Source organism: Anoplolepis gracilipes, chromosome 2 (genome assembly GCF_047496725.1).
Source record: "Anoplolepis gracilipes chromosome 2, ASM4749672v1, whole genome shotgun sequence".
Lineage (NCBI taxonomy): Eukaryota > Metazoa > Arthropoda > Insecta > Hymenoptera > Formicidae > Anoplolepis > Anoplolepis gracilipes.
In genome coordinates this window covers 11,068,218-11,091,312 of record NC_132971.1, presented here as the reverse complement: position 1 = coordinate 11,091,312, position 23,095 = coordinate 11,068,218, and the positions used below count along the sequence as shown (strand labels likewise).

The following is a 23,095-nucleotide window of genomic DNA, read 5'->3' as shown; positions in this document are numbered from 1 at the left end:
CGCGAAACGTCGACGGAACAGTCGGGTCAGTCCGTCAGTGGTGTTCGGTGTATTCGTGCGTCTTCCCAGGAGATATCAGGTGAACGTCGAAGAGCCGGTTCGGGGACACCAACGAAAGGAAAGCAAAGAAAGTCGCGGTCGCGCGATTGCCGATCTTCCGAATAAACATTCCGTGAACGGACGTCAGGGCAAGAGCGACAACGAGCGGCTGACGAAATCAAGGGAATTCGAGTCGGTCGACTCGCGTCGCCAGCGGCGACCGAGAGCAATTTCGTCGCGGGTGAACCAGAAAAGGTACGTACACATATATAAGTATGCTACATTCCTGCACGTAGTATACATTCATCCGTAATATACCGTCCCACTGCTAATGACCTCGATCGTTGCGTGGAATCGGCCGACTTATCGCTGACGATACCGGATACCGTTTTACTTGCCGCCCGAGAAATCGTCATCCAGTTGTCTAACAAACGTCCGTCGTCATTACCGTTAATTACGACATATGGCAATGCACGGTGAGGAAACGCCGACACCTCGCTGGCGAGGTCGTACATTTGTTTGTCATTTCGATCTTCGTCTACCTAAAACCTCATCCAGTCGCGCGACTCGACATTGTTCTCTCTCTTGATGCACATCCGCAGAGATATGTAAACCGCAATTTGCGCAATATAGCTTTTGAGGTACATACAAGGTGTTCAGAAATTAAGTAACAATTTTTCGTATTTTTTTTATTCTAGGTAGAAAATATCTGGCATTTTTCATGTCAAGAAGTTAATAATAGTGTGATTTTTTTTAATCTTTAAAAATTTATTTTTTTCTCCAACAAAGATTTCACCGCAAATTTGAATTTCTATGTTTTTTTTTAAGCATCTTGCTTATAGAAAGCAATCCGAGATCGATAAAATAATTGTTTTTCGATTTTTTTATGCCAAATATACAGCCTAATTTTTTGCACATCTTCAATTGTATATCTCCAATTGCAATTTTTTGCTGCAAAAATTTTTCAAACATCGGTAGAAATTTATTTTTGATCTATCAACATTTTTCTCTTTAAAATACTTTTAAAACCAGTTACAACTTAAGAAAAAGTGCATATTTAAATTTTTTTAATTACTCTTTTCTCTCTTTTTTTCTCGAATAATTGCAACTCCTATGTTGCTATGACCTTAAAAAACAATATATTATAAAAATACAATATCATAGAAAAATTGCAACCCCTAAAATAAAAAAATAAACAAATACAAAGAAATGTTACTTTGTAAGTACTTCGTAGTTTATATATCTGATTACATTGTCTTATTTAAATACAAAAAAACAAAAAAATAAAAGTATTATTTTCAATTGTCACAGTATATATGTAATATAGATCAATAAAAGAAAATAAAATTGGACAAATAACAAAATAATTCCTATAGAAAAATATAAATTCTATTCACAGGCTAAACATGATAAAATTGTAATGTGAATTATTTAGAAATATTTTTCTTTTTTTTTTTTTATTTGTTTTTGAAAATGTAATTTATTATTAGCTATACAATGTGTCAAAATTTAATTAAATGTGCCTCAGCAATCGCAAACGCCGCGCATTTCTATCCTATCCTATCACTTTTTTGCCGTATCGCATAGGCGGTTTTACGAATGTAAAACATCTTTCTTACATTTCTCCATCTTCGGGCCTTATATATTATTTTATTTTATATTATAAAAGAATTTGTAAAGGTTGTTATTTCTTATTTCAGTAAAAGTTTAACATGCAACGATATATACAATATAAATCGAAATCTAATAAAAGATGCCATGCGGTTTCATCCGCCTTTTACCTTCAATATAATTTATTCCTTTATTGTCTGATTTTGTTTTATCCTTAGAGTGTAGCAAATAATCAATTATGCTTTGTTATAATATTATTTGTTTACTACGAAATTCTTTTCAGGTCGGTCAATTAGAATAGCCGAAAGATTTAAATTCATCTCTTCCTGTGTTCTCTCTTTTATGAGAGAGAATTATCATGGACGAGACATATCAAGACAAAGTTGTGAAGAATTTGCGCTCATGTTTGATATCATGCAAAGGTGGTATCAAATTAAATAATTTAACAGGTAAATAATGAAAGTATTACTACAATCTTGTTATTAATGCACAATTTTAAATATCATTGATATACTTACAATTAATCTCATAGTGATATTATTCATACACTTAATCTCGCTATGCTATTAATTTATATATTATTTTAAAATACAATTAATTTAAAATACTGACAAAAATCTTTCTCTCCTTACAGTGGATTACTTAACAATAACAGGAGAATTGCTACCATTTAAGAAATTTGGATATTCCTCTGTTGAAACTTTTATACGTAATATACCAGAAGTCATTGTGACAAAAAGAAATGGGGAACTATACGTGGAAGCCACACCTTCCAAGTCAACGGCACATCTTACGAAAATGATTTCACGACAGAAAACACGACGAAAAATAAGACCTCAATCAAAAAAAGTAATTATTTATCGATATTTTATATTTTTCAAAAAAATATAATTGTGTTGGCGAAATATACTGTACATACATTATTTTGTCAAATTAATTGATAAACGTTAATTAATAAAGAGAGAAAGAAACTAGACGATTATCTGATCTGTGCGTTCTACAATGTACATGTTACATCAAATTGTTAAAAACCATTTTTTCAGTGGAGTCCACCTCGACAAACTTCCAGAGGGTTTTTACAAGGGAATGCTAGAAATAATAATGTCAATGGGCTTCAATCTACTAAAACCAATTATGTAAATTCTTCTGGATCTTTCGCCAAATCAACTCCTGGAAAGAGCAAGTTGTACACAGATTTCAGCAGGTATTTAGGAAAAAAATAAATTCAAATATATTTTTATTATCTATTATATACAGTTTGATATGTTGCCCTATTCTTGGTAATTAAAAGTTTAGATATGTAAATAATTAAAATAGTTTTAATTGTTCTTTCTTATTAGTAGACTAAAATTGTTTAATATATTTTGCACGTATAAAAAATATAAATAATCTATAATTATAACAAATAATATTTTAGACCTGCACCACTCATGGAAACTATTGTACAGTGTCCATTACCGATTAATAATAAGAAAGCAAACTTTGCTCCGAGTACACCACCAATTTCTCCTATTAAAGTGAGTGAGAATATTCCATCGATTCAAAACTCTTGATAAACTCTTTTGTCATTAAATATTAATCATATACTAATAATTTCAGAGACTGACAGATAACGCGAATTCGAATGTAGCGACTTTGAACCAAAGTGTTACTAATTATAAAAATATTGAAGATTTAAAGTTTAAAGTATTAAATGACAAGACAGCAGCATCGCCTGTGATAAATCTGAAACCAAAGACTGCAGAATTAAAACCCACGAAACTGAGTGAGAGACTCAAAGTCTCTTCTCCTAAAAGTACTCCTATTATGCTTAGTACGCCTTCGCCGCTTGTCAATAGTTATAATAACGGTCACACGTTTTCTATCCCATCAATTTTTAATAAATCACAAGTAAGAATATTAAGAAACTAAAATATCTCTCGATCAAACTAATTCTTTCTTTCAATCGAATTATCCTTGTAGATTATGGCACCGCAGCAGATTTCTGATCCTAGAAGGGACTTGCAGGTTCATGTCAATAAATTAAATCTATCACCACCGTTGTATAAAATGTATTCGAAAAAGGAAAGAAATTCTTCCAAGATTACCATCTATGCTAGTGTGAAGGTAAATAAGCATTTTTTTTTTTTTTTTTTTTTTTTTTTCTCTTTTTGACGTTGACGGATGCATGAATTCCATAGGTTGGTGCACACACGTTTCACACGTATCCGGAAGACGCGGTGTCTGAAGAGGAAGCCGAAAAAATCGCAGCACGTCTGGCTTTGGTAAATCTGGCCAAGGAATTGTCAAGCCCCGAGATAACGACTGTCGATGAGAAATTGGTGATGGAACGTATTTTGAATATTGTCACCAAACATCATAGTGGGGTCTTTATGCACCTATTACCCGAATATTACTGCGAGCACTATAAAGAGGCGTTGCCCCATAATTGGCAGAAGATTATCGAGGAATGTGGTGATATAAATCAGGAGGAGGGCGTCGGTAATTCAACGATACTTTGCCGAATCTCACCGACTTCGAAAGTAATATACGATATATACATACACTACTTCTTTTATTTATATATTATTTTCTTTTCATTTTCTTTTTATTCTAAAAATTTATATATATATATATAAATTTAACTTTTTTATATTTTTCTCCTTTAGCGATCGGAAAATAATACTACTCCATTTAAGGATGCTGTCGAAAATAGCTTCCAATCTAATGAGAAGATACAATTGAACCCGATTGGACCTGCTGCGCCTGGTAAATTGACGATACCTAAGATGAACATTTGGCAAGTTTACGTTACTTGCGTTATAAGCAGCGTCGAACTTTGGGTCCGTTTGGTTGAGAATAATGTAAGTTTAATATTATGTTTGCTTTTCATACGAGGTGAAACTTACTTTTTCTTTTTTTTTTTTCCTTTTTTTCCAGGATAAATTTGTCGAAATGACAAAAGAAATGACGAGGTATTATGATAAGAAAAAATCTATTTCAATTCCATCGACAGAATGTGTCGTTGGCGATTTTTACGCCGTTCTCGAAGAAAACTATTGGCGCCGAGTTCAATGTATAGATTTTGACTTCGAGACCGGACTCGCCACAGTTTTCTTTATTGACGAGGGCTATGACGAGCAGTATAAACCTGATGTGCTGCATCCTCTGGACAAGAAATTCTGCAAGCTTTCAGCTCAAGTAATCTTTCAGTTGTATTTTTTATTTTGATTGTTTTGATGTTAATCGTTTTGTATGTTAATCGTATTTGCGTGTGTTGTTTTTATACAGGCGACCAGAGTCGCTCTTGAGGGATTAGAAGCGTTTCAAGATTATACCCAGTTAGTTACGGAGCTTGAGAATCATTTTTTGGTCGACCAAATGTTTTCAGTTAAGGTGCATGGCACGAATACTGACGAATATGGCTCGTATACGACGGTGACTTTTTATGACATCAGCAAGGAAGGAAAGCATATAAACGTGAATCAAATTTTAATAGACAAGATCGTAAAAGACATTCTCAACGCATCCAAGATACAAGTATTGTGAAAGTTTCAATTTGTATTACAATTATTCAGTCTTACAATTCTTTTAGTTTTCTACATATATATTGACTATTTTTCCATTGCAGATGGGTCAGTTAATCGAATTATATATCATGCACATAGACGAGTATGGTAAGGTCTATGCGCAGCTAAATTCATTTATAAGAAGTTTATTGAACAGTGAGGCCTTGTCGCAAGTACTTGTAAGCAACACAACCTCTTTGGGAAAAGAAACAATTCATTTTACTAAAGTATATGTTGCAAAATGGGACTCGCAGTTGTACAGAGCGCGAGTGACCGACGTACCTTGCAAGGATGAAGTAAGAGTGCTCCTTTTCGACATCGGTAAAACTGTCACGATATCGAAAAGAGATCTATTCGACATGAACGAGAATGGTCTGCACTGCATCCCGCCACAGGTAAAAAACGAATCTTTATCAAGTTTCAATCTTTAATATTTCTTATCGTAAAGATAAGACGATTAATACTTGTGGACTTTGTATGCAAAAAACTAGGCGAAGCAGATCTTTCTGCACCACCTCGATCAATCAAAGTTCAACAACGAAAAGCTCGTGGCGAGATTTCGTGAACTGGTGTCGGGCACAGATCTGCTTCTAGCAAAGATTATGAAAATCAGCCCAACTGGAATCCCAATAGTGGAAATTTTTAAAAGAATTGGACCCAGTAACATGCTGGTCTCTATAAATACATCATTGACTTTCGATAGTGAACTATCAAAGTAAATATTCATGTTTTCATTTCCTGTCGAGTAACATCTGATTTCCTCCTTTATATTTTTGTATTTTTGTTCTTGAACTTTTTATGAACTTCATATCTTTTATATATATATATATATATATATATATATTTTTTTTTTTATCGTTTCATTTTACTGTTTATATATGTGTACACACGCGCGCACGCGCACACACACACACACACAGTAATATACATATATATGTATATTACTTATTATATACTTTACTGTTTTATAGCTTTCTATTGACTTCATGAATCTATCTAAAAATATTTTACATGCACATACATATACTTTATATTTGCAGAGTCAATGAAGATGGTAACAACAACATTAAGTCATCAAAAAAACGTTTGGAACGCAGAAATTCTCGTGCACTTGAGTCTGGTGGTAAATTAAATCCACCCACTATTTCGGACATTGGTCAATATTTCGATGTGCACGTGACATTAGCCGCGCATCCGGGGCATTTTATCGTGCAGCCGTTGAATGACGCAGGAGCATTGAAGGTATATATATGCACATCAAAGTTTAATTGATTAATCAAACAAATGAAATAAATTTTATTTTATTTTCAGACGATGATGTTGAATTTGCAAAAATACTGCTATGAGTATGATGGTCCACCAGTAGAAACTGTTGGCGAGGGCAAGCTCTACGCGGGCAAGTTTAAAGAGGATTGGTACAGGTACGTGATATATGTAACCTTATAATGTATAAAAGGGATTTCCTCGATTAATAGCGACGTTCGATTTTGTTTCAGAGTATATGTCACCAATATTATCAGCGATAACGAGGTGTCCGTATATTTTTGCGATTTTGGGGATGTAACGATAGTGTCGCGCAGTAGCTTGCAGCCATTAAAAAGTGATTTCATGAAGCTACCGTATCAGGCCGTGAAGGCTAAACTTGTCGGTAAGAAAATATACAGTTTTCCTTTATATTTCAAATCATTTTTTTCTTTTTTTGATGTGAATTTTAACGATGACCTTTTTCTTTATAACATTGATCAGGAATAGAGCCGATGAATAGTGACTGGTCAGTAAATGATTGTGTCAGGTTTAAGGATTTAGTGCTTGATAAGGACTTTGTCTCAGTGGTTGCTGAATCAGTGTTTGATCACCTTTCGCCAGCCAACGACACTGTACTGGGCTTAAGATTAATTGATGTCAGTACAGAAAAAGATATATACATCGATAAGTTATTGGTGGACGAGCACAGAGCAAAATATATTGATGGATTCGAAGAGTATTTTGCATCTAGTTAGTTTGTTATATTGGTTAATGGGCAGAAAAAACCATTTATTTTCTTTATCTTTTCGCGTTATCCTTTTATAATGACACAGTAATGTATTACTCGCATAATCGTCGATACTCAAATATAAAAGAGTAATGCATAAATATATTTTTACTATTTTTTATTATTTTTTTGTAACATGGCACGCGTGTGGACGATATAGAAGGATAACTAATGAATATTTAAATTTTATTAGCGCTATTTGAGTTTGTCTCTGTAACTGCGCATTTCGTTGTTCGGAAATTATATTTTTTTTCTTTTTAGTATTAGAAGATACGGACACATAATGCGCATAACAGGGTTCGATTTATTAAAGAGACACTTGATTTATTATTATTGTTCGTTTAAAAGCTTATGTTTATGATTACATAGACATATGTTATTTTTCCTTCAGCTTTTACTGTTTATCGTTCTTTATTACTAATTACATTTTTGTTATCACACAGACAGATGTATTCTATCCTGTTAAAGTTATAACATAAAGTTTATTTAAAAGCCAAGTTTTATTATTATTATTATTATTATTATTATTATTATTATTCGTGTCAAGTATTCTTAAGCAAAAATGTTATGTTCTTTTAAATTTCTTTGTCGTTGTTTAACTTAGCACGACCATGATATTAAACAGTATGATTATCCAATGACAAAGATTGGCTGTGTATAATAATTAACTGAACATAATGACATTCCATATATATACACACGCACGCACGCGCACGCGCTCACACACACACACACACACACACACATTAATTGTATCACGTACGATGCAAATTATGTCTTTAAACATATGATTAGTCGCTTCCGCTACATGATCCTGAATTAAAATAATTTACTTCATTGCTATAATATAAGTGTATTGTTAGAAATTCTTGCGAGGTTTATTTGTAACAGATGTATATTTTTATTTTTTTATTGATCTAAAACCGAAGGAAGAGATAGAGTTACAATAAAATAAAATTTGTGTACACAATTTTCGCCATCACCTGTGCATTTTTTAAAATACCTTTACATTATATAATTAAAATATTGTTGTATACACCATATACGACAGAGATAGACTAATACAAAAAAAAAACAGAAAAATTACTCATGTTCGCTCGTTCTCTATAATAAATGTAACATTGCTGGCCAGCGAGCTGTTGCTCAATCGAGTGGAATCCATCTTTTCGGCTATGATTGATACTGTATCGACATTTTTATTCAAATCTGGCATTTCTACGACGTAAGTCCCGGCACTGTTTGGAGAGCTTAGCTCGATCGCGTTGGTTTTTTCGAGAGAAGCTGAAATCGAATTGCGGGAAGAGCAATGACTCCTAGAACGACTTGCAGAGCTGGACAGTACATTGTTATCGTCCTCGTTAAGATCACTCTGCTGGTATCTAACGGAATTTGCAGTGCAGTCTTCAAGAAGTATATCTCCTTTAAGAGCGATGCTGGACGTGCTAGTATTTGATCGGATCCAGGAACGGCGACGATCGTTTATTCGACTGGAAACTCGTTCGCCTTCATCCTCGAAGAACATTGAACTCTTTGACAGCATCGAGTCGATCTTTTCGATAATACAATGCAAGCGATTCCGACTCTTTTCCCTCCAGCATCGTTCCATTTCTTTTAAGCGGCGAAGCGTCGTCCATGATCGCTCGCAATCATCGTTCTCACAATCAATCTGGATCATTGTGTGATCATTTGCGAGGTGACTAGAAGACGAGAAGACCTCTTTCCGCGTTGTACCACCACTCGATTTGCCCTGTCGGGCTAGTGGAGGCTCCAAGACGTTCATGATCACTTCATTATCGCAAGCTTGCGACGTATTCTCCGTAAGAAGATTTAATCCAACGTCGCTGCCATTTGCGTTCTTATTAAACCTCAAGACGCGGACTGACGTCGAATTGCCAAATGTTGAGAATGCCAGCACGTGGTCGTAGGGATGATAATCCACGCAAGTAATGACTGCCCTGGACGAGCTACGTCCGTCGTACGTGTATTTGGCCACGTGCTTACCCGTTTCCAAGTTCCAGATGTTCAATACGGAATCCTCTCCGCCGCACAAGATCAAACCACCACAGGGAGATATGCAGGCTCTCAATTGTATCCTATAAATAAGAAGAACGAGAAATTCAATAAATTGAATTAATAAATAATGCAAGGAAAAATAAGAGAAAAAAATGAGAAGGATAGTAATAATACATGAAAGAAATATGACATACAAAGATTTGAAAAAAAAAACAAGGATCATATTAAAGCGAAACTAAGAGCGTGAATTGAATGGAAGAAGCCAAAAGGAAAGGCATAAATTTTTAAGATGGATGATAAATCTGTGTGTGGAAAATATCAAAATATATATGATATAAAAGAAATAAAGAAGAGAGACAAGATATAGAAAAAACGGAAACGACAGAAGAAAAAACTGAGGAAAGAAGAAAGTATACAGAGCATACAGAAAAAAATCTTGGAAGAAATCAAAAAAAATATAAGGAAGATTAATGTATTGAGAATAAAAAGAGACATTCCTGATGAATATACCTTTGGTTGTTCAGCTGTTTGTACTTTCGCAAGACTACGCCGGTCGCAAGATCCACCATTCGCAGGCCATTGTCCCTTGAATGCACGAGAAGTCTAGATTCAAGGGGATGCAGAACGATCGTGTTGATGACAACCCCCTCAATCTCGCGAATCTTTATCCTCCTCGAGACGCACCATTCCCACCTCGATGACATCCTATCGTTTCGGCGAACCGTCCAAAGGATTATCGATCCTACACTGTCGGCTGTGATTAAGTTACCATTTTTTTGAAAGACCATGGAGCTGACGAAACCCTTGTGGCCTTCCAACTCCTGGCTCAACTCTCGTTTCGTAGACCTTCTGTTCTCGTTTGCCCAGATGCGAGCTACTCCATCGTAACATCCTGTTGCTACAATCGTCAACTTGCCGGGAGCGTACCTGGCACAATAAACGTACGAAGGATGCGGCAGCATCTGCAATCAATTGGACGGCCGAATAAAATCAGTTGTTAGTTTCATCCAACGTTTTACAGCTTGTAAGTATAATGTAAATTTTCCCTGAATACATTCCTTTAATTTCCATCTTAAAAAACCCTTCGTCGTATACTACACAATACACATTTTTTTTCGACCAAAATATGTGACAAAATTTTTAAGTATATTCTTTTAATATTTTTTAAAATTATATAAAAGAAAAAAATTATAGCGTAAATATATATATATTAAATGCAGGCACTCGATATCGAAAAAATAAATATATTGTATTTACTTGAATATTTAGAAAAATATTGATATCTAGAAAGCGCTATAGAGAGTATCACTAATTTTAAAAAGAAATGATCTGCTCGTTCTCTCACCTCGATGTGCTGCACAATTTGATTGCGAATATCCCAGATACGTGCCGTTTGATCCGCGGACGTCGACAGCAGGTGATAATCGTCGCTGGACCAATTTAGAGAGTACACAAAAGTTTTGTGGCCGAGAAACCGAACATGGATTTTGCCGGTTTCGACCTGTAAGTAAAAGTATAATAATTACACACGATTCGGAACATATCGTTATTTCGGTGAATAAACATCAAAACGAAAGGTAACAATTGTCTGTCAATGGTGATTATTATATATATTAGGTACGCTATTAAATTTTGTGCAATATACTTTGTCTTGAAAAAATTGAAATTTTAAATGAAAATGAAATTTTTTCATCCTCTCTTCTCTCTCTCTCTCTTTCTCTCCTCTATAGATGCGATATTATTTCAATACCTGCGACATTGCGAACGCACCTCATAAATGACAATTGGATAATTGTACTCCTCGGAATGGACGCAGGCCAGATACTTGCCGTCGTTGCTGAAGGCGATGTAGAAACAGCCGTTCTCGCTCGCCTCCGTCTCGAACATTTTCTCGTTCGGGATCTTGCAGGACTGGGCGGCCAATCGTGCCCATTTTGGCAGACCTATCGTCGATTCCGACGTGTGATGCTCCGTCGAAGGTTTTCTTCGTGTATCGTTACGCGCGTCGTCGAGAAGATCGAGATTTAGCGGCAATTGTTGATAAAGTACAGACTCGTGTTTCGATGGCAGGACTGACGTTACTGTTACCAGAAGGCTGCTCGGATACTTGTCCCTGCTGTTCGATTGCCACCACGTGTAAACCTGTATATGTGAAAGAAAAATTATAGAACGCTATATTGTTTTTTACGAAACTTGACAAATTTTCCTTCTCCGCTAAAAAAAAATATAGAATATTCAAAGTTGTTTGCTTCAGCTCTTTTGGTGTTTTTAAAAGTATAAAGAGAGAAAGAGAGAATTACATGACCTTTTTAACACTATATCGAATTAAATTATTATATACGTATTACGATTTACGATTTGTATTCTATACATGATAAATTTATGAATTTTAAGCTAAAGATGAACTATTGTAAGCTAACTATTAAAAGATTCGGAGCGAAACGCAAATAGATAGAAAGCAGACACGTATATAGAATTTCTAAAAAATGTTTAAAGGTTCTAGATAACAAATCAATGAAAATCCAATTAATCAAAGGTTCGTTCGTCAAATAAGAAACGGACGGAGAGATATACCTCGCATGTATGTTTCCCGTATGTTCTTCTGGAGCTTCGTCTAGGTCTATAAAGCTGTAATCGCACTTTCTTATCCGTATGAAGAATATTGTTGACTCCAACGGGTTTAAGAAATGCCCAGGCGATTTTGTTCCAACATCCCTCGCTACCTAAAATCAAACATAAATTAAATATACTTAATTACCGGACTTCAAGTAAAGTATCGTAATAACGAAATCGAGATATTACTTTATCAACAGTTTTTACAATCGAGTAATTTTTACTGAAAATATCCTTGGTTGTAAAGTCATCTTTCTTCCCTTGACTTACAATTAGTATATACATTACATCAATTATTTCATGTAATAATTAATTTATAGAGAATATAACAAAACTGTCCGATATAAAATCACAATAGAATGAGAAAGAACAATTAGATAATTAATATGCATTCTGGTCACTTTTGTAAGAATGTAGTTTATTCGCATATATTTCGTTCAAGTGATTGATACTGTTTCAAAAAAACAAACAGCTAATTGATTATTATTTTTTTGTTTAATGTCAAAACTGCAAAAAGCTCTACTGCATTCACTGTGAACATTTCAAACAAATTTGTTGGAATCGTCTTTGATTGATATATAGATCTTTACTATATAATAAAGATGTCACATTTTTTATATTTATTTTATAATGTAGATATTATATTTATTTTTCATATATATAATTTATTGTAATAATAATAAAATAAATAATAATAAAATGCGACATTTTGACGTAAAATAATAAAAATCTATATAAAACTGATCCTGCATATGTTTATTAAGAATAATTAATATAAGATGTCATCGAAGAAACTTGCCGATTCTATCGTAGCCGAGGCTCGCTTCAGCAAAGCTTAGGAGGTCTATCACTTCGAAAAGGATCACCACTCGATCGCCATCCTCACGTTTTACGAGCGCATCAAAATTGTACTCGAAGACGAGTTCCTCTTCCCAGACCGGTATCATTGATCTATTTTCTCTGAAGTCGAATTTTCCGGTAATCAACGGCCGAAGGTAGGCGTCGCCGTTCTTCAGGTATGAGCCGGTACGAGCCTCTACGATGTGGATCATCACCATCGGCCGTTTCACGTTTGCATAGTCGGCTTCGAGCACATCCGCTCGATGAATTGTTACGGAGATGTATCTCTTCTCATCCTTCTTCGTTTCTTCCTTCTCCTGTTTCCGTTTTTTTCTTTTCTTTTTTTTAACCGTCGAATCGATCATATCCTTCGCAGCTGATGAACTGATGACCTCGTCACCGACAGGAAGCTTTTTCTTTTCAAACAACGATCCTCGCGACGTCGCTTCCGATTGAAATCTCCCATCGCCGCCTGTCGATGTCCGATCTTCGGACATCGAGCTCGATCGAATCTCGTCGGTGACTCTCTCCAGACTCGTCGATGAATCTAGTTCCCCGGTGCTGATCTTTCGACCGTTCAAAGATCTCGTTGTCCTCGAAGACCGACTGTCGCTGTTCATCGCGGTATGTCGCTCGTTTTGTCGTTGCTTCCTCGAAGAACCGGACGTCGAGCTAGCTTCATCGATGTTCGAGCGATCGCTTACTATCCTCCCCATCTCAATCCTGGTGCTTTCGCGATTGTGATCGGTCTCGATCCGAAGCACCTCGTCCTCGGACACGAACGCTGGATTGTCAAAAACGAGGGTCGCGTTGCTGGTTCGCGGCGCCGGAACCGGAACTTTACGTTGCGACTCGTCGATCAACGGAGACGCGTCATCGCTCGTCTCGGGTAGCCGGATGACTCCGGTGTCTTTGGACCAACGTTTCCGCGGTGGCTTTTTCGAATCCATAATCTCTGTCTCGTTTGTCCCGGGGTTCCATTGCTTCCTGCGGCGCGGTTTCTCTTGGCGGGAGTCATTTTTGTTCCCGGATTCCTCTATCAGATCTAATGATACCATTGTCATCACCTCGTTATGCGACCGATGAGAACGGTCGTTCTCAGACGACTTCCTCCTTCTGGCTCCGCGATCAGCTGAGCTATTCCCAGACGCTTCGCTCGCTCGCGAAGAAACTTTCGAGCTTTGAGAGGATCGTTTAGTCTCCTTATCCGAGAGTTCGATCGCCAGACCATTCTCGTCATCCCGTTGTTGATTTTCATTGTGAACATCCACAATGACACTCATCGTCGTCTTCGGCGGTGAGGTCGCATTCTCCATCGACTCCTCCAAAAAGGACGATACATTGCGCGATCTCCTCAATTTTCTACCCCTTGTAGACTCGGCGGACTTGGCCATTCTTACAATCTCTTTCTAGTCACTCTTGTCACGTTAAAAGGAACAAGGTCGTTGAAAAAATGTATCGCGTGCATATGTTCCACTTGTGCGAATCGATCGGCTGCATTTACGAAGATGACAAATTCACCACTGGTTTTTAGTTGTAGACACTAGGTAGAATAATTTCTCGTCTTCGCTATATCAGTAATTCTTGTTAATATCATTGATATGAATATTTGTTGTTCATCGCGTAGAAAGAGTAACCCGTCAACAGCTCGTTGCTAGGAACGAATGTACGCCAGGTGCGGGAGTATACGTTCAGTTACTGACCGCGTGAAAGAGTGTGGATCGATCGATAAACAACAACGGTCACCAATTTTAAACTCTTACGGATCTTGATGTGAAACAAGTTGCGCGTTTCACATCTCATGTGATTTTCATATTCGCGATAAGATAGAATTTGAGATAAAATATAATAATCGTTATCGCGATTACTCTCTTTAATTCGTGTTTGCATAATTTTTCTTTCCCATCATTTTCGCAAAAAAATGCGTTTAGAATAAGTGTTTTAGTTCTAAAACTCTTGTAGCGTGATTTAAAAGGTAACATAGACATAGAAAAAAGAGAAAGTTTTTCAAGGGAAAGAAAAGCAGTAGAGGAAACAGTAGTTCTCGAAGGAATGGAAGAGATTTTCTTAAAGATTTTATAAATTTAAAAACTACATATCTCTTGATTTTATTATAAAATTATTTATAAATTTCGTTAATCGTTTATAAAACTAATATATAAAATTTAAATTTTAAATTATATATATTAATTATATATATTTATATATCAATTATATTTATATATATTTAAATGTATTAATAGTATAATAAAATTTCATGGATTTAGCCGGTGCCTAATAACATTAAGAATGTTATTAACCCTAGGCTGTCACACTGGGTCACTGTGACCCAACGCAATTTTCGATGAGCTGCAGTTTAAAAACTAAGTGTCCAAAATTATTGAAAAAATTCTCAAATAAAGTTCAAACATAGAAAAATATATTTCAATTATAAAAAATTAATATTTTAATTATTTTTATTTGAAAAAAAATTGTGGAAAACAAATTCTTTTGTTTAAATTCACATTTTATTTGAAAAAGTCCGGATCATGGTGACCCGGTGTGACAGCCTAGGGTTAATGACAAATAAATCTTTCAATATTAATAATAAATTAATAATTATTACATTTTGCAGTAGAATCATAGACATAGTACTATGTCTATGAGTAGAATATAAATACATACTGTATAATGACATTTTTATTTTAATATTTTTTACAATAATAATATTAAAAATATATTAATTACATATAGTTTAGAATATAGTACAATATATGATATATATAGATGATAGTACAATATATATATATTATCTTGTACTTTTTCTTTTTATTTTTATAAAAAGATTTTACATTTTAAATTTAAACGTTATAATTCCTTTTTAAACAAGTGATATACATATACAAAATACAATAAAAAAATTAATATTTTTGTCAAGGTAATACTCCGTTAGACCTAACCATTTCAATATAATCATGTCGTGGTAACTAAAAAAAAACCAGAATATTTGTGTAAGTTCTAATATAATTTATACACATGTTGTGCTAAAAATATTTTTAATAAATATTTTTACACTTATACTTAGTTTGGCCACTGCCTAATAACATTAAGAATGTTAATAATGACTAAACTATTAATTAATGTTGTAATATTTATTTCTACGAAAATACCTCGTAGAGGCATATGGATCCTCACCTACGTTCCGTCGGTTCGCAGCCGACGACGCAGCAAACGTAGCCACACTCGTCCACATATCTGAGGTAAGTTTATATAACAATATGATAATATCTTTATAATAATCTTTATAATATATTTTATAATAATTTGATAATATCTTTTTTATCCCTTTAATTCTGGTTGAATACGCAGCTATTGTGGCACATATATCTCTGCCTTCGAATTTCACTGCCAGTAACTGGCAGTACTAAAAAATTTATATCTTTCCTATTTTGAAAAAATCATAATTGTTAAGCGACGTTCGATTTTGTTTCAAAGTGTATGTTACCAATGTTATCAGCGATAACAAGGTATCCGTATATTTTTGCGATTTTGGGGATGTAACGATAGTGTCGCACAGTAGCTTGCAGCCGTTGAAGAGTGATTTCATAAAGCTACCGTATCAAGCCGTGAAGGCTACACTTGTCGATAAGAAAATATATAGTTTTCCTTTATATCTCAAATCATTTTCTTTTTTTCACGTGAATTTTAACGATGATCTTTTTCTTTATAACATTGATCAGGAATAGAGCCGATGAATAGTGATTGGTCAGTAAATGATTGTTTCAGGTTTAAGGATTTAGTGCTTAATAAGGACTTTGTCTCAGTGGTTGCTGAATCGGTTTTTGATCACCTTTTGCTCGCCAACGGCACTGTACTGGGCTTAAGATTAATTGACGTCAGTACAGAAAAAGATATATTTATACTTCTTGTTAGATTATTTTTACACTTTTTTCTTTCTTTTATAAAGAAATAGAATATAGAGATGAAAGAAAAAGTAAAAAAGAGAAAGAAAGAAATGTAGGAAAAATTTGAAAAATGAAAAAGAAAAGGACGAAAGAAACAGGGGGATGAACAATCAAACGATATAAAATATTTTATAATCTTATATTAAGGAAATCAATATACAAACAATTAGATATTAATATTAAACAACATTTTTAAAATATGATTTTGATTGTATTTCATTGTTTTAAATTATTTTCCCTCGGATCGTTTATCTATTTATAATGTATTTTAATAGTTCAATTAAGATTAAAATATTTTACTATTTGTAGTTTAATTATTTGTATAATTAAATTACATAACTTTTACGTAATCATTTCAATTTATAATAGCATTATTTTGCATCACATTATTGTTCAATTCTACATTACTTTCTTCCACTTGTCGTGTCAACTCCTGTAATAATTGAAATTTAGAAAACATATCTTGCATGCAAAATTAATTGAACTTAACGATGAAATGGTTCCCTCACTGTATTGATCATATTTTCGTACTCTTGTTCGCATTGTGCTATCAGCGCATTCCTCAAACCCGAAGAATCTTTAGCATTCTCCCGTTCGTCCAGTTTCGAGGAAGAATCGGCAAAATCTGACTCGCCGTGCATTTTTAAAGTCTTCATCTTCAATCGTGCCTCTCTATTTTTCGCTTCTATCACTTTCTCTCTACGCGTCTCACGATCCAGAAGCTGAAGCAAAATCGATATAGTGTCATTGATCGTATTAATTCAGGAATATTAGAATAATCTGTTAAAAATATAATCTGTTTCTTTTATTTTCCTAAATGATTAAGCTATCATTCCACGGCAGCCATATTAAATTATGGTGACAGAAATGAGAAACTTAACAATATATAAATTTTTTCATCATATATCGAAATAGATTGATGCTTCGCATATATTATATTGACTGCAATAATTTTCTTTAAAAATATCAATATAATTGCACCAAAGAAAGCTTATCAAACACACTAGTATTTTTCTGTTCTATTAAAATTGTAAAAATATAGCTCATAGCGTTAAAAACTGATCATTTATATAATAATAATAATAATAATAAAATAATTACTTTTAATAAAAAATGTTGTTAAAAAATTAATACATTAATACAAGATATTATTACGTATAATCGAAATTGTATGCGTTTATTATTATAGATATACATATGTTATATAAATATATTATCTTACAATAATAAACAAAAAAGATTTTTTTATCAATCTTTCTATTGTTATCCGATATACGTTACCGCGGTTAACAGTAATTTATCGTTCTTTTGATTGACCGTTAAAGCTTCAGAAAATTCGAGTAGATAGGTCGAACCCTTTTTGTTCGCGACCGCAGCCAATTGTCCCTGTTCGTGTGGCCGTAAACACGTCAAGCTCTCGTCGCAGACCTTTAAACCAGATTGTTATTGTAAAGTTTCGAAATTACAGTCGTGTAAGTCGGGTTAACAATACCTTTACGCTAAGGACCGGACTGTCCTGTTGAATTAAGAAATCCCATACATCTAAAGTGCCGTCGGTTTTGATTAGATAATAGACAGAATAACGCGTGGCACTCCACGCGCCGCCAGTTAAAAAATCTCGATGACCACTGTAGGAATATTTAATTATTTCGTTAATTGTTTAACAAGTTTGCCGCACAAATTTCTTGTTTATTTTTAAAACGCTTACGGTGTCCACGCTATACAGGATTCTCTACAGTCTTCCGACCAGATTCTCGAAGTCCAGTCGCCGACTGTCAAAAAGTTTTTCACAAATGTCGGATTTCTCTCCAGACTTATAACCGGTCCGTATTGCGCCTTAAATCTCGTAGCAATCTTCTCACCAGGTGTTTTACCCTTGCGATTACCCGATATCACGATACCTGGACGACATTGGAATTATATCCTCATCGGCAATATTTTACAGATTCAAAATTCAACTAATTCAAAAGCTGAATTCTACACATTCGATGATTTGGTATTAATGTGACTGTAGACTTCGTATATCACTTACTTACACGATTGTTTAATATCGTGTAAATAAATCTTTTCCCGTTTTTGAAAATTATTTGTTATTCGCGATATCAATGTTTTACTTATAAAACAATTTATCTCGCTTTATTTGTCTATTTCTTATTTCTCGAAGAGTCTATAGAAACAGAGTAATTTCGAATATGTACAAGTATATATGATTCACCTAGCGGATTTATCATACCGTTTTCCAAACCACACATGAAACGCGTGCCAATTGACGGTTCGAATTGAAGAGCCGAAATGCCGATTGCTTTGTCTACATTCTGATCTTCCGGCTTCAGCAAGTCTATTACCAACGTCTCCGTCGGAATCTGCATTTTCCTGGTATCCCACCACTTTATCTACAAGATGAAATAGACAACGCAGGCCTATTGGATACAATAGATGTCTTGTGAATAACCGAAAAATTATATATATATATATATATATATATATATATATATATACACCTGTCCGTCTTTCGAAGCGCTAAAGAAGTCGGTACCGGTTTTGGAATTAATCCATAGGGTCTTATCGCAGGGATCCCGGTGGCTGAACTCTACCGAGCTGATATCCACCGCTTCCGATCCTCGCCTGATATCCCAGCAGGTTACCTGACCGGTCGCTAAACCACTTACCAAAACATTGCTGTCCTTAGGGTTGTATTCCAACGTCAGACTCGGACAAAACGGTTTTAACATCATGTAGGGATTGTTTGGGTTCTCTACGGAATAGAATTTTCCTTCCAGTATATTATTCGTCAACGCGATTGCTATTCGACTTCAATCGATTGTGCGTGCCCGACACGCACCTACCTCCCAGATGTACGACGCGTAATTGCCGCTGGAACTCTTCTTGAAATCTTCATTGCAGTAACTGGCCGCGAAACGATTACCTTGATCCGGTGACCATGACAGATGAGTAATCTGCCGTTTCGTTGTCAGAGGATCACGATAAACGTTCACCGTGCGCGAGAAGGCCCTCTGTATCAACGGGTTCGTCTCTACGTCTTCAAAGTACTGCTCGTAGATGTTGCAAGCGTTGTTTTGTAAAATGCAGTGCTCCATCGACTTGAAAAGAACGAAAGAGTCCCAATTCCGATCATTTCAAAAAGATTGACAAAAAAAGATAAAAAGATGAAACTTTTCTTTTACAGGTAACAATTGCAGCATCGTGTGGATGTACAGCTCATCCTTCTCGATTTTGCGTCTATACCTGACCGTCTGTTCCAAATCTTTCATGTTTATATCCTTCGGCCAGCCGCCCTCATAATGAAACATCTTGTTGTCTTTGTATGTTGCGGTAGTCGTATTTACCTGCGACATAAGTTCTATGCATCTATTGTGACAATGTATTTTTCACAAAAATATTGCAAAGAAATGTATCATACCTCGTGAACTGCGTAAACTTTACCAAATTGTGTAGAATGTGTAACGGGATCCATTCTGACATAATTGCTCATCAACGACGGATTTGACTTGATTTCCACCTCGGTCTTGTCGAAGTCGGAAAAATTGCATTCCTTTCCAAAATGCAATCTTTTCCTCGTATAAGCATATTCCGTATTCATTGTATATAATAAATAATTGCGGAATTATAGAACGGAGAAAAGAGGAGACATACACCCTATAAGCGCATAATATTATATAATATTTAAGATATATTCAAGATATATTTTTAGAAGATATGATATTCTAAGAATATACCTTAAATATTATATAATATTATGCGCTTATAGGGCAGATCCGGATATACTCATAAAAATTGTTCAGTATTTGATATTCAAAACTTTATTTTCACCTCTTAACAAATAGCACTTTTAGAGTCGAACACAATGAGAAAAAAAATAATATATGAGAGATAAAACTAAAAATTATGTTATAGTAAAAGAAATACAACTCTATGTATTTCCTTATATTTTTCACCGTTCATCTAATAGAGTTCTATTTTCGCAAAAGATAAATAGATATCAATTAAGCGTACATACATGGTGGTTTCTATAGTAACACAGAATATATATGGCATGAGACTTGGCTCAATCGGTTCTCACTAAAACTGGCACTTTGGGATTTAAACCCTGATGAAGGACAAACATTGTCTTGTACACCAACGCATATTCCGCGTTCGTAGGCTCCACGTTTGACTTGACAGTAGGTATTAAATCACGTAAAATAATGAAGATCAGCTTATTCAGATATTCCGTACGCTGTAATTTTTGTATCGCTTCGTACAACGATAACAATTGCTTCCTGTTACGATATCTTATGTTGTACGCTCGGGAAAAATCTGAAACGTTAAATCGAAATAAAATATATTTGAGCGAAATTAAAAATTAAGTATTCAAAAAACCGATGTATGTATATATAAAGTATAAATTTACTTTCAAAATGTTCTATACAGGAGACATTCCATATACCGTTCGACATCCAGCCTCTTGCCAAAGAAAAATTATAAAATGGTGTTTTCGCAGGTTTTACAACATTTTTGATGTTATATTGCTTTAAAGAAGCTGCTAATTGATCGAGAGTACTCTTCATATCATTCAGTTGAGTTGAGTTTAAAAATTCATTAAAAATTTTACTAAATATAGATATTGATTCAGCTGCTGTTTTAAGCAAATGATGCTCTTGTGGTAAACAATCTTGGGAATTCTGTGTGACGTAAAAATAAAAAATCACAAATATAAAAATAATTTTATATAGTTTTAAAAATACGTATTTTCTCTTGCACTAATTTTCTCTTTTACTTACCATCGTTTCGAATTCTCTTAGAAAAGCATCAAGTGATTTCCCGTATCTATCTTCTTTAATATCGTTTGAGTCATTATTTTCAGTCTTTAAAAATGCATGATAAGATCTCGATACTTTAACAATATCATTCGGTACATTAAAATATCGCAGTGCTTCTACTACGTCTATCGTTGCGATCCGTTCTTGTACAAATTGATGCGCGTTATCTCCATGTAATGGACAATCAATTCTAGCACGGTCGGGAGAAGGAATTAACGCACTCTCGGTAGGTTGTCGCGCTATTTTGCGTATTAAATCGTTCAATTCAGCAGCTGATGCTTCAGGCGTTAAAGACTTTCTTGACTGAAATAAAAACGCGCACAATAAAATAATTTTATATTAAAACTTTATATATACTCTTTATATACATATATTTAATAAATATATATAATAAAGAAATATATATATATATATATATATATCTATATATTTAAACATGTGTATATTATATTACATACATTTTGCGGATCGTCATTAAAATTATTACGTCCAGCTTGTAATTTATTCGTTGAACTTATCTTTTTAACGTGTAATTTATTTTCTAGTATAAAATTTTTTCCCCTCTTTGATTTTGCCGCAACCTTTGTAGGTGACGTTTTCGATTTTACGTCTTGTATTTTCTTATCAGTTGCATCACTTTGTTTCGCACTGTCAATAGATTTTAGGGATGTAAATTTTCTCGCCATGTCGTTACCCGTTACTTTGTCGGTTTTAGCTTGTACAGTTTTTTTAGCGTCAAAACTCTTCACGACATTCGCCTTTTGCGTCGAAATATTATTTTTTGATATTTTTTTACGGTCGTTAACTAACATAAGATTGGACGAATAAACATGTTCAATCGAATCTTTCCTCCAAAATTTTTTCTTCGACGAAGTTACATTAAGCTTCAACTTTTCCCGCAATTCTTGTGCCAGAATTATTGCTCGTCCTATCCCCGCAGCGATTTCCTCAGTTTCGTTTTCATTCGCAATCTAATTAATGACAAGTATAAAACAAATATTTATATATACATATATAAATTATATAAACAAATATATATATATATATATATACATATATATATATAAATACACACATATATATATATACATATATATAATAATGGATGGATTATCATACTTTGTAACAATTACAAATGCCCTCGTCATTTATTTGTTTTTCGACAACGGTCTTCACTTGCCACGGCTTTAAGACGAATGCTGCTTCATCGCAGTCCATTTTCAGTATCTGTTTCACTTCCTCCGTAATTAACAAAGTGTCGTGTAACAATTCGTACAAATTTGACAAATTCAACATATGACCTGTTATTTCCATTTGTCCGCGATCCTAATAAAAAATATAAACGTAACATTATTATAGAAGAATGATAGAAAAAAATAAAATGTTTGCCACTCAAAGTGTTAATTTTCGTACGTAACATAATTATTGCTTTAAGCAATAAGATAGTACACATAAGTACTTGTTTATATGAATTATTATATAATCGGTGTGATTACTCGTCACACTGTTGCATATTTACGCAAACGCGCAAATCATATATTACTTGCTGAACGCAAGGCAAATACGCGAGTTTGATAACTCACGTGTAAAAAACGAATTCAAAACTATATTTGTAGGTATGTGTATACATTACAT

At 34.3% G+C, this 23,095-nt stretch overlaps 4 protein-coding genes across 7 annotated transcripts; 1 reads left to right on the top strand and 3 right to left on the bottom strand.

The window, feature by feature from the left end:
• The first annotated feature begins 8 nt into the window (after window positions 1-8).
• Tapas (tudor domain-containing protein 7 tapas) lies at window positions 9-7,335 on the top strand. Its single transcript, XM_072886792.1, has 17 exons — window positions 9-294; window positions 1,934-2,099; window positions 2,285-2,499; window positions 2,694-2,854; window positions 3,068-3,167; window positions 3,250-3,540; window positions 3,613-3,756; window positions 3,831-4,172; window positions 4,299-4,493; window positions 4,570-4,830; window positions 4,921-5,169; window positions 5,261-5,593; window positions 5,690-5,913; window positions 6,239-6,440; window positions 6,510-6,619; window positions 6,695-6,846; window positions 6,945-7,335. The coding sequence occupies exons 2-17, from the start codon at window positions 2,009-2,011 to the stop codon at window positions 7,196-7,198; spliced, it is 3,324 nt and encodes a 1,107-aa protein (XP_072742893.1). The 5' UTR covers window positions 9-294; window positions 1,934-2,008; the 3' UTR covers window positions 7,199-7,335.
• A 217-nt stretch (window positions 7,336-7,552) lies between these two features.
• On the bottom strand, window positions 7,553-14,355 carry LOC140662983 (uncharacterized). The gene is made up of 6 exons (XM_072886791.1): window positions 12,652-14,355; window positions 11,818-11,962; window positions 11,014-11,385; window positions 10,589-10,744; window positions 9,754-10,205; window positions 7,553-9,323 (listed from the first exon to the last, which is right to left on the bottom strand). Exons 1-6 carry the CDS (start codon window positions 14,088-14,090, stop codon window positions 8,318-8,320), a joined length of 3,570 nt encoding a protein of 1,189 aa, XP_072742892.1. The 5' UTR covers window positions 14,091-14,355; the 3' UTR covers window positions 7,553-8,317.
• A 2,529-nt stretch (window positions 14,356-16,884) lies between these two features.
• On the bottom strand, window positions 16,885-20,488 carry LOC140674124 (dynein axonemal intermediate chain 2). 4 transcript variants are annotated; one of them, XM_072907500.1, is made up of 11 exons: window positions 20,378-20,488; window positions 20,062-20,297; window positions 19,826-19,987; window positions 19,483-19,741; window positions 19,142-19,395; window positions 18,874-19,033; window positions 18,349-18,541; window positions 18,133-18,268; window positions 17,922-18,068; window positions 17,150-17,362; window positions 16,885-17,073 (listed from the first exon to the last, which is right to left on the bottom strand). In XM_072907500.1, exons 2-11 carry the CDS (start codon window positions 20,239-20,241, stop codon window positions 16,996-16,998), a joined length of 1,782 nt encoding a protein of 593 aa, XP_072763601.1. In that variant the 5' UTR covers window positions 20,242-20,297; window positions 20,378-20,488; the 3' UTR covers window positions 16,885-16,995. The 4 variants fall into 4 exon arrangements, with proteins under 4 accessions (XP_072763601.1, XP_072763610.1, XP_072763617.1 ...); XM_072907509.1 differs by having other exon boundaries at window positions 17,958-18,068; XM_072907516.1 differs by having other exon boundaries at window positions 19,310-19,395.
• Window positions 20,446-23,017, bottom strand: LOC140674149 (uncharacterized). Its single transcript, XM_072907533.1, has 5 exons — window positions 22,580-23,017; window positions 21,919-22,431; window positions 21,422-21,763; window positions 21,052-21,322; window positions 20,446-20,957 (listed from the first exon to the last, which is right to left on the bottom strand). Exons 1-5 carry the CDS (start codon window positions 22,772-22,774, stop codon window positions 20,707-20,709), a joined length of 1,572 nt encoding a protein of 523 aa, XP_072763634.1. The 5' UTR covers window positions 22,775-23,017; the 3' UTR covers window positions 20,446-20,706.
• Window positions 23,018-23,095: the final 78 nt, after the last annotated feature.

Excerpts from the sequence above, each read along its gene's own strand:
- Tapas (XM_072886792.1), top strand. The coding sequence starts at position 2,009 with ATGGACGAGACATATCAAGACAAAGTTGTGAAGAATTTGCGCTCATGT. Across the intron at positions 5,170-5,260 it reads TCAACGCATCCAAGATACAA|ATGGGTCAGTTAATCGAATT; the intron begins GTATTGTGAAAG and ends TTTCCATTGCAG. Across the intron at positions 5,594-5,689 it reads TGCACTGCATCCCGCCACAG|GCGAAGCAGATCTTTCTGCA; the intron begins GTAAAAAACGAA and ends GCAAAAAACTAG.
- LOC140674149 (XM_072907533.1), bottom strand. The coding sequence starts at position 22,774 with ATGGAAATAACAGGTCATATGTTGAATTTGTCAAATTTGTACGAATTG. Across the intron at positions 22,432-22,579 it reads GCATTTGTAATTGTTACAAA|ATTGCGAATGAAAACGAAAC; the intron begins GTATGATAATCC and ends GTCATTAATTAG. Across the intron at positions 21,764-21,918 it reads TTAATGACGATCCGCAAAAT|TCAAGAAAGTCTTTAACGCC; the intron begins GTATGTAATATA and ends TTTTTATTTCAG.
- LOC140662983 (XM_072886791.1), bottom strand. The coding sequence starts at position 14,090 with ATGGCCAAGTCCGCCGAGTCTACAAGGGGTAGAAAATTGAGGAGATCG. Across the intron at positions 10,745-11,013 it reads ATCCAATTGTCATTTATGAG|GTCGAAACCGGCAAAATCCA; the intron begins GTGCGTTCGCAA and ends TTTTACTTACAG. Across the intron at positions 10,206-10,588 it reads AAATTGTGCAGCACATCGAG|ATGCTGCCGCATCCTTCGTA; the intron begins GTGAGAGAACGA and ends AATTGATTGCAG.
- LOC140674124 (XM_072907500.1), bottom strand. The coding sequence starts at position 20,241 with ATGAATACGGAATATGCTTATACGAGGAAAAGATTGCATTTTGGAAAG. Across the intron at positions 19,988-20,061 it reads AAGTTTACGCAGTTCACGAG|GTAAATACGACTACCGCAAC; the intron begins GTATGATACATT and ends CTTATGTCGCAG. Across the intron at positions 17,363-17,921 it reads ATAAATTACTGTTAACCGCG|CTTCTGGATCGTGAGACGCG; the intron begins GTAACGTATATC and ends ATTTTGCTTCAG.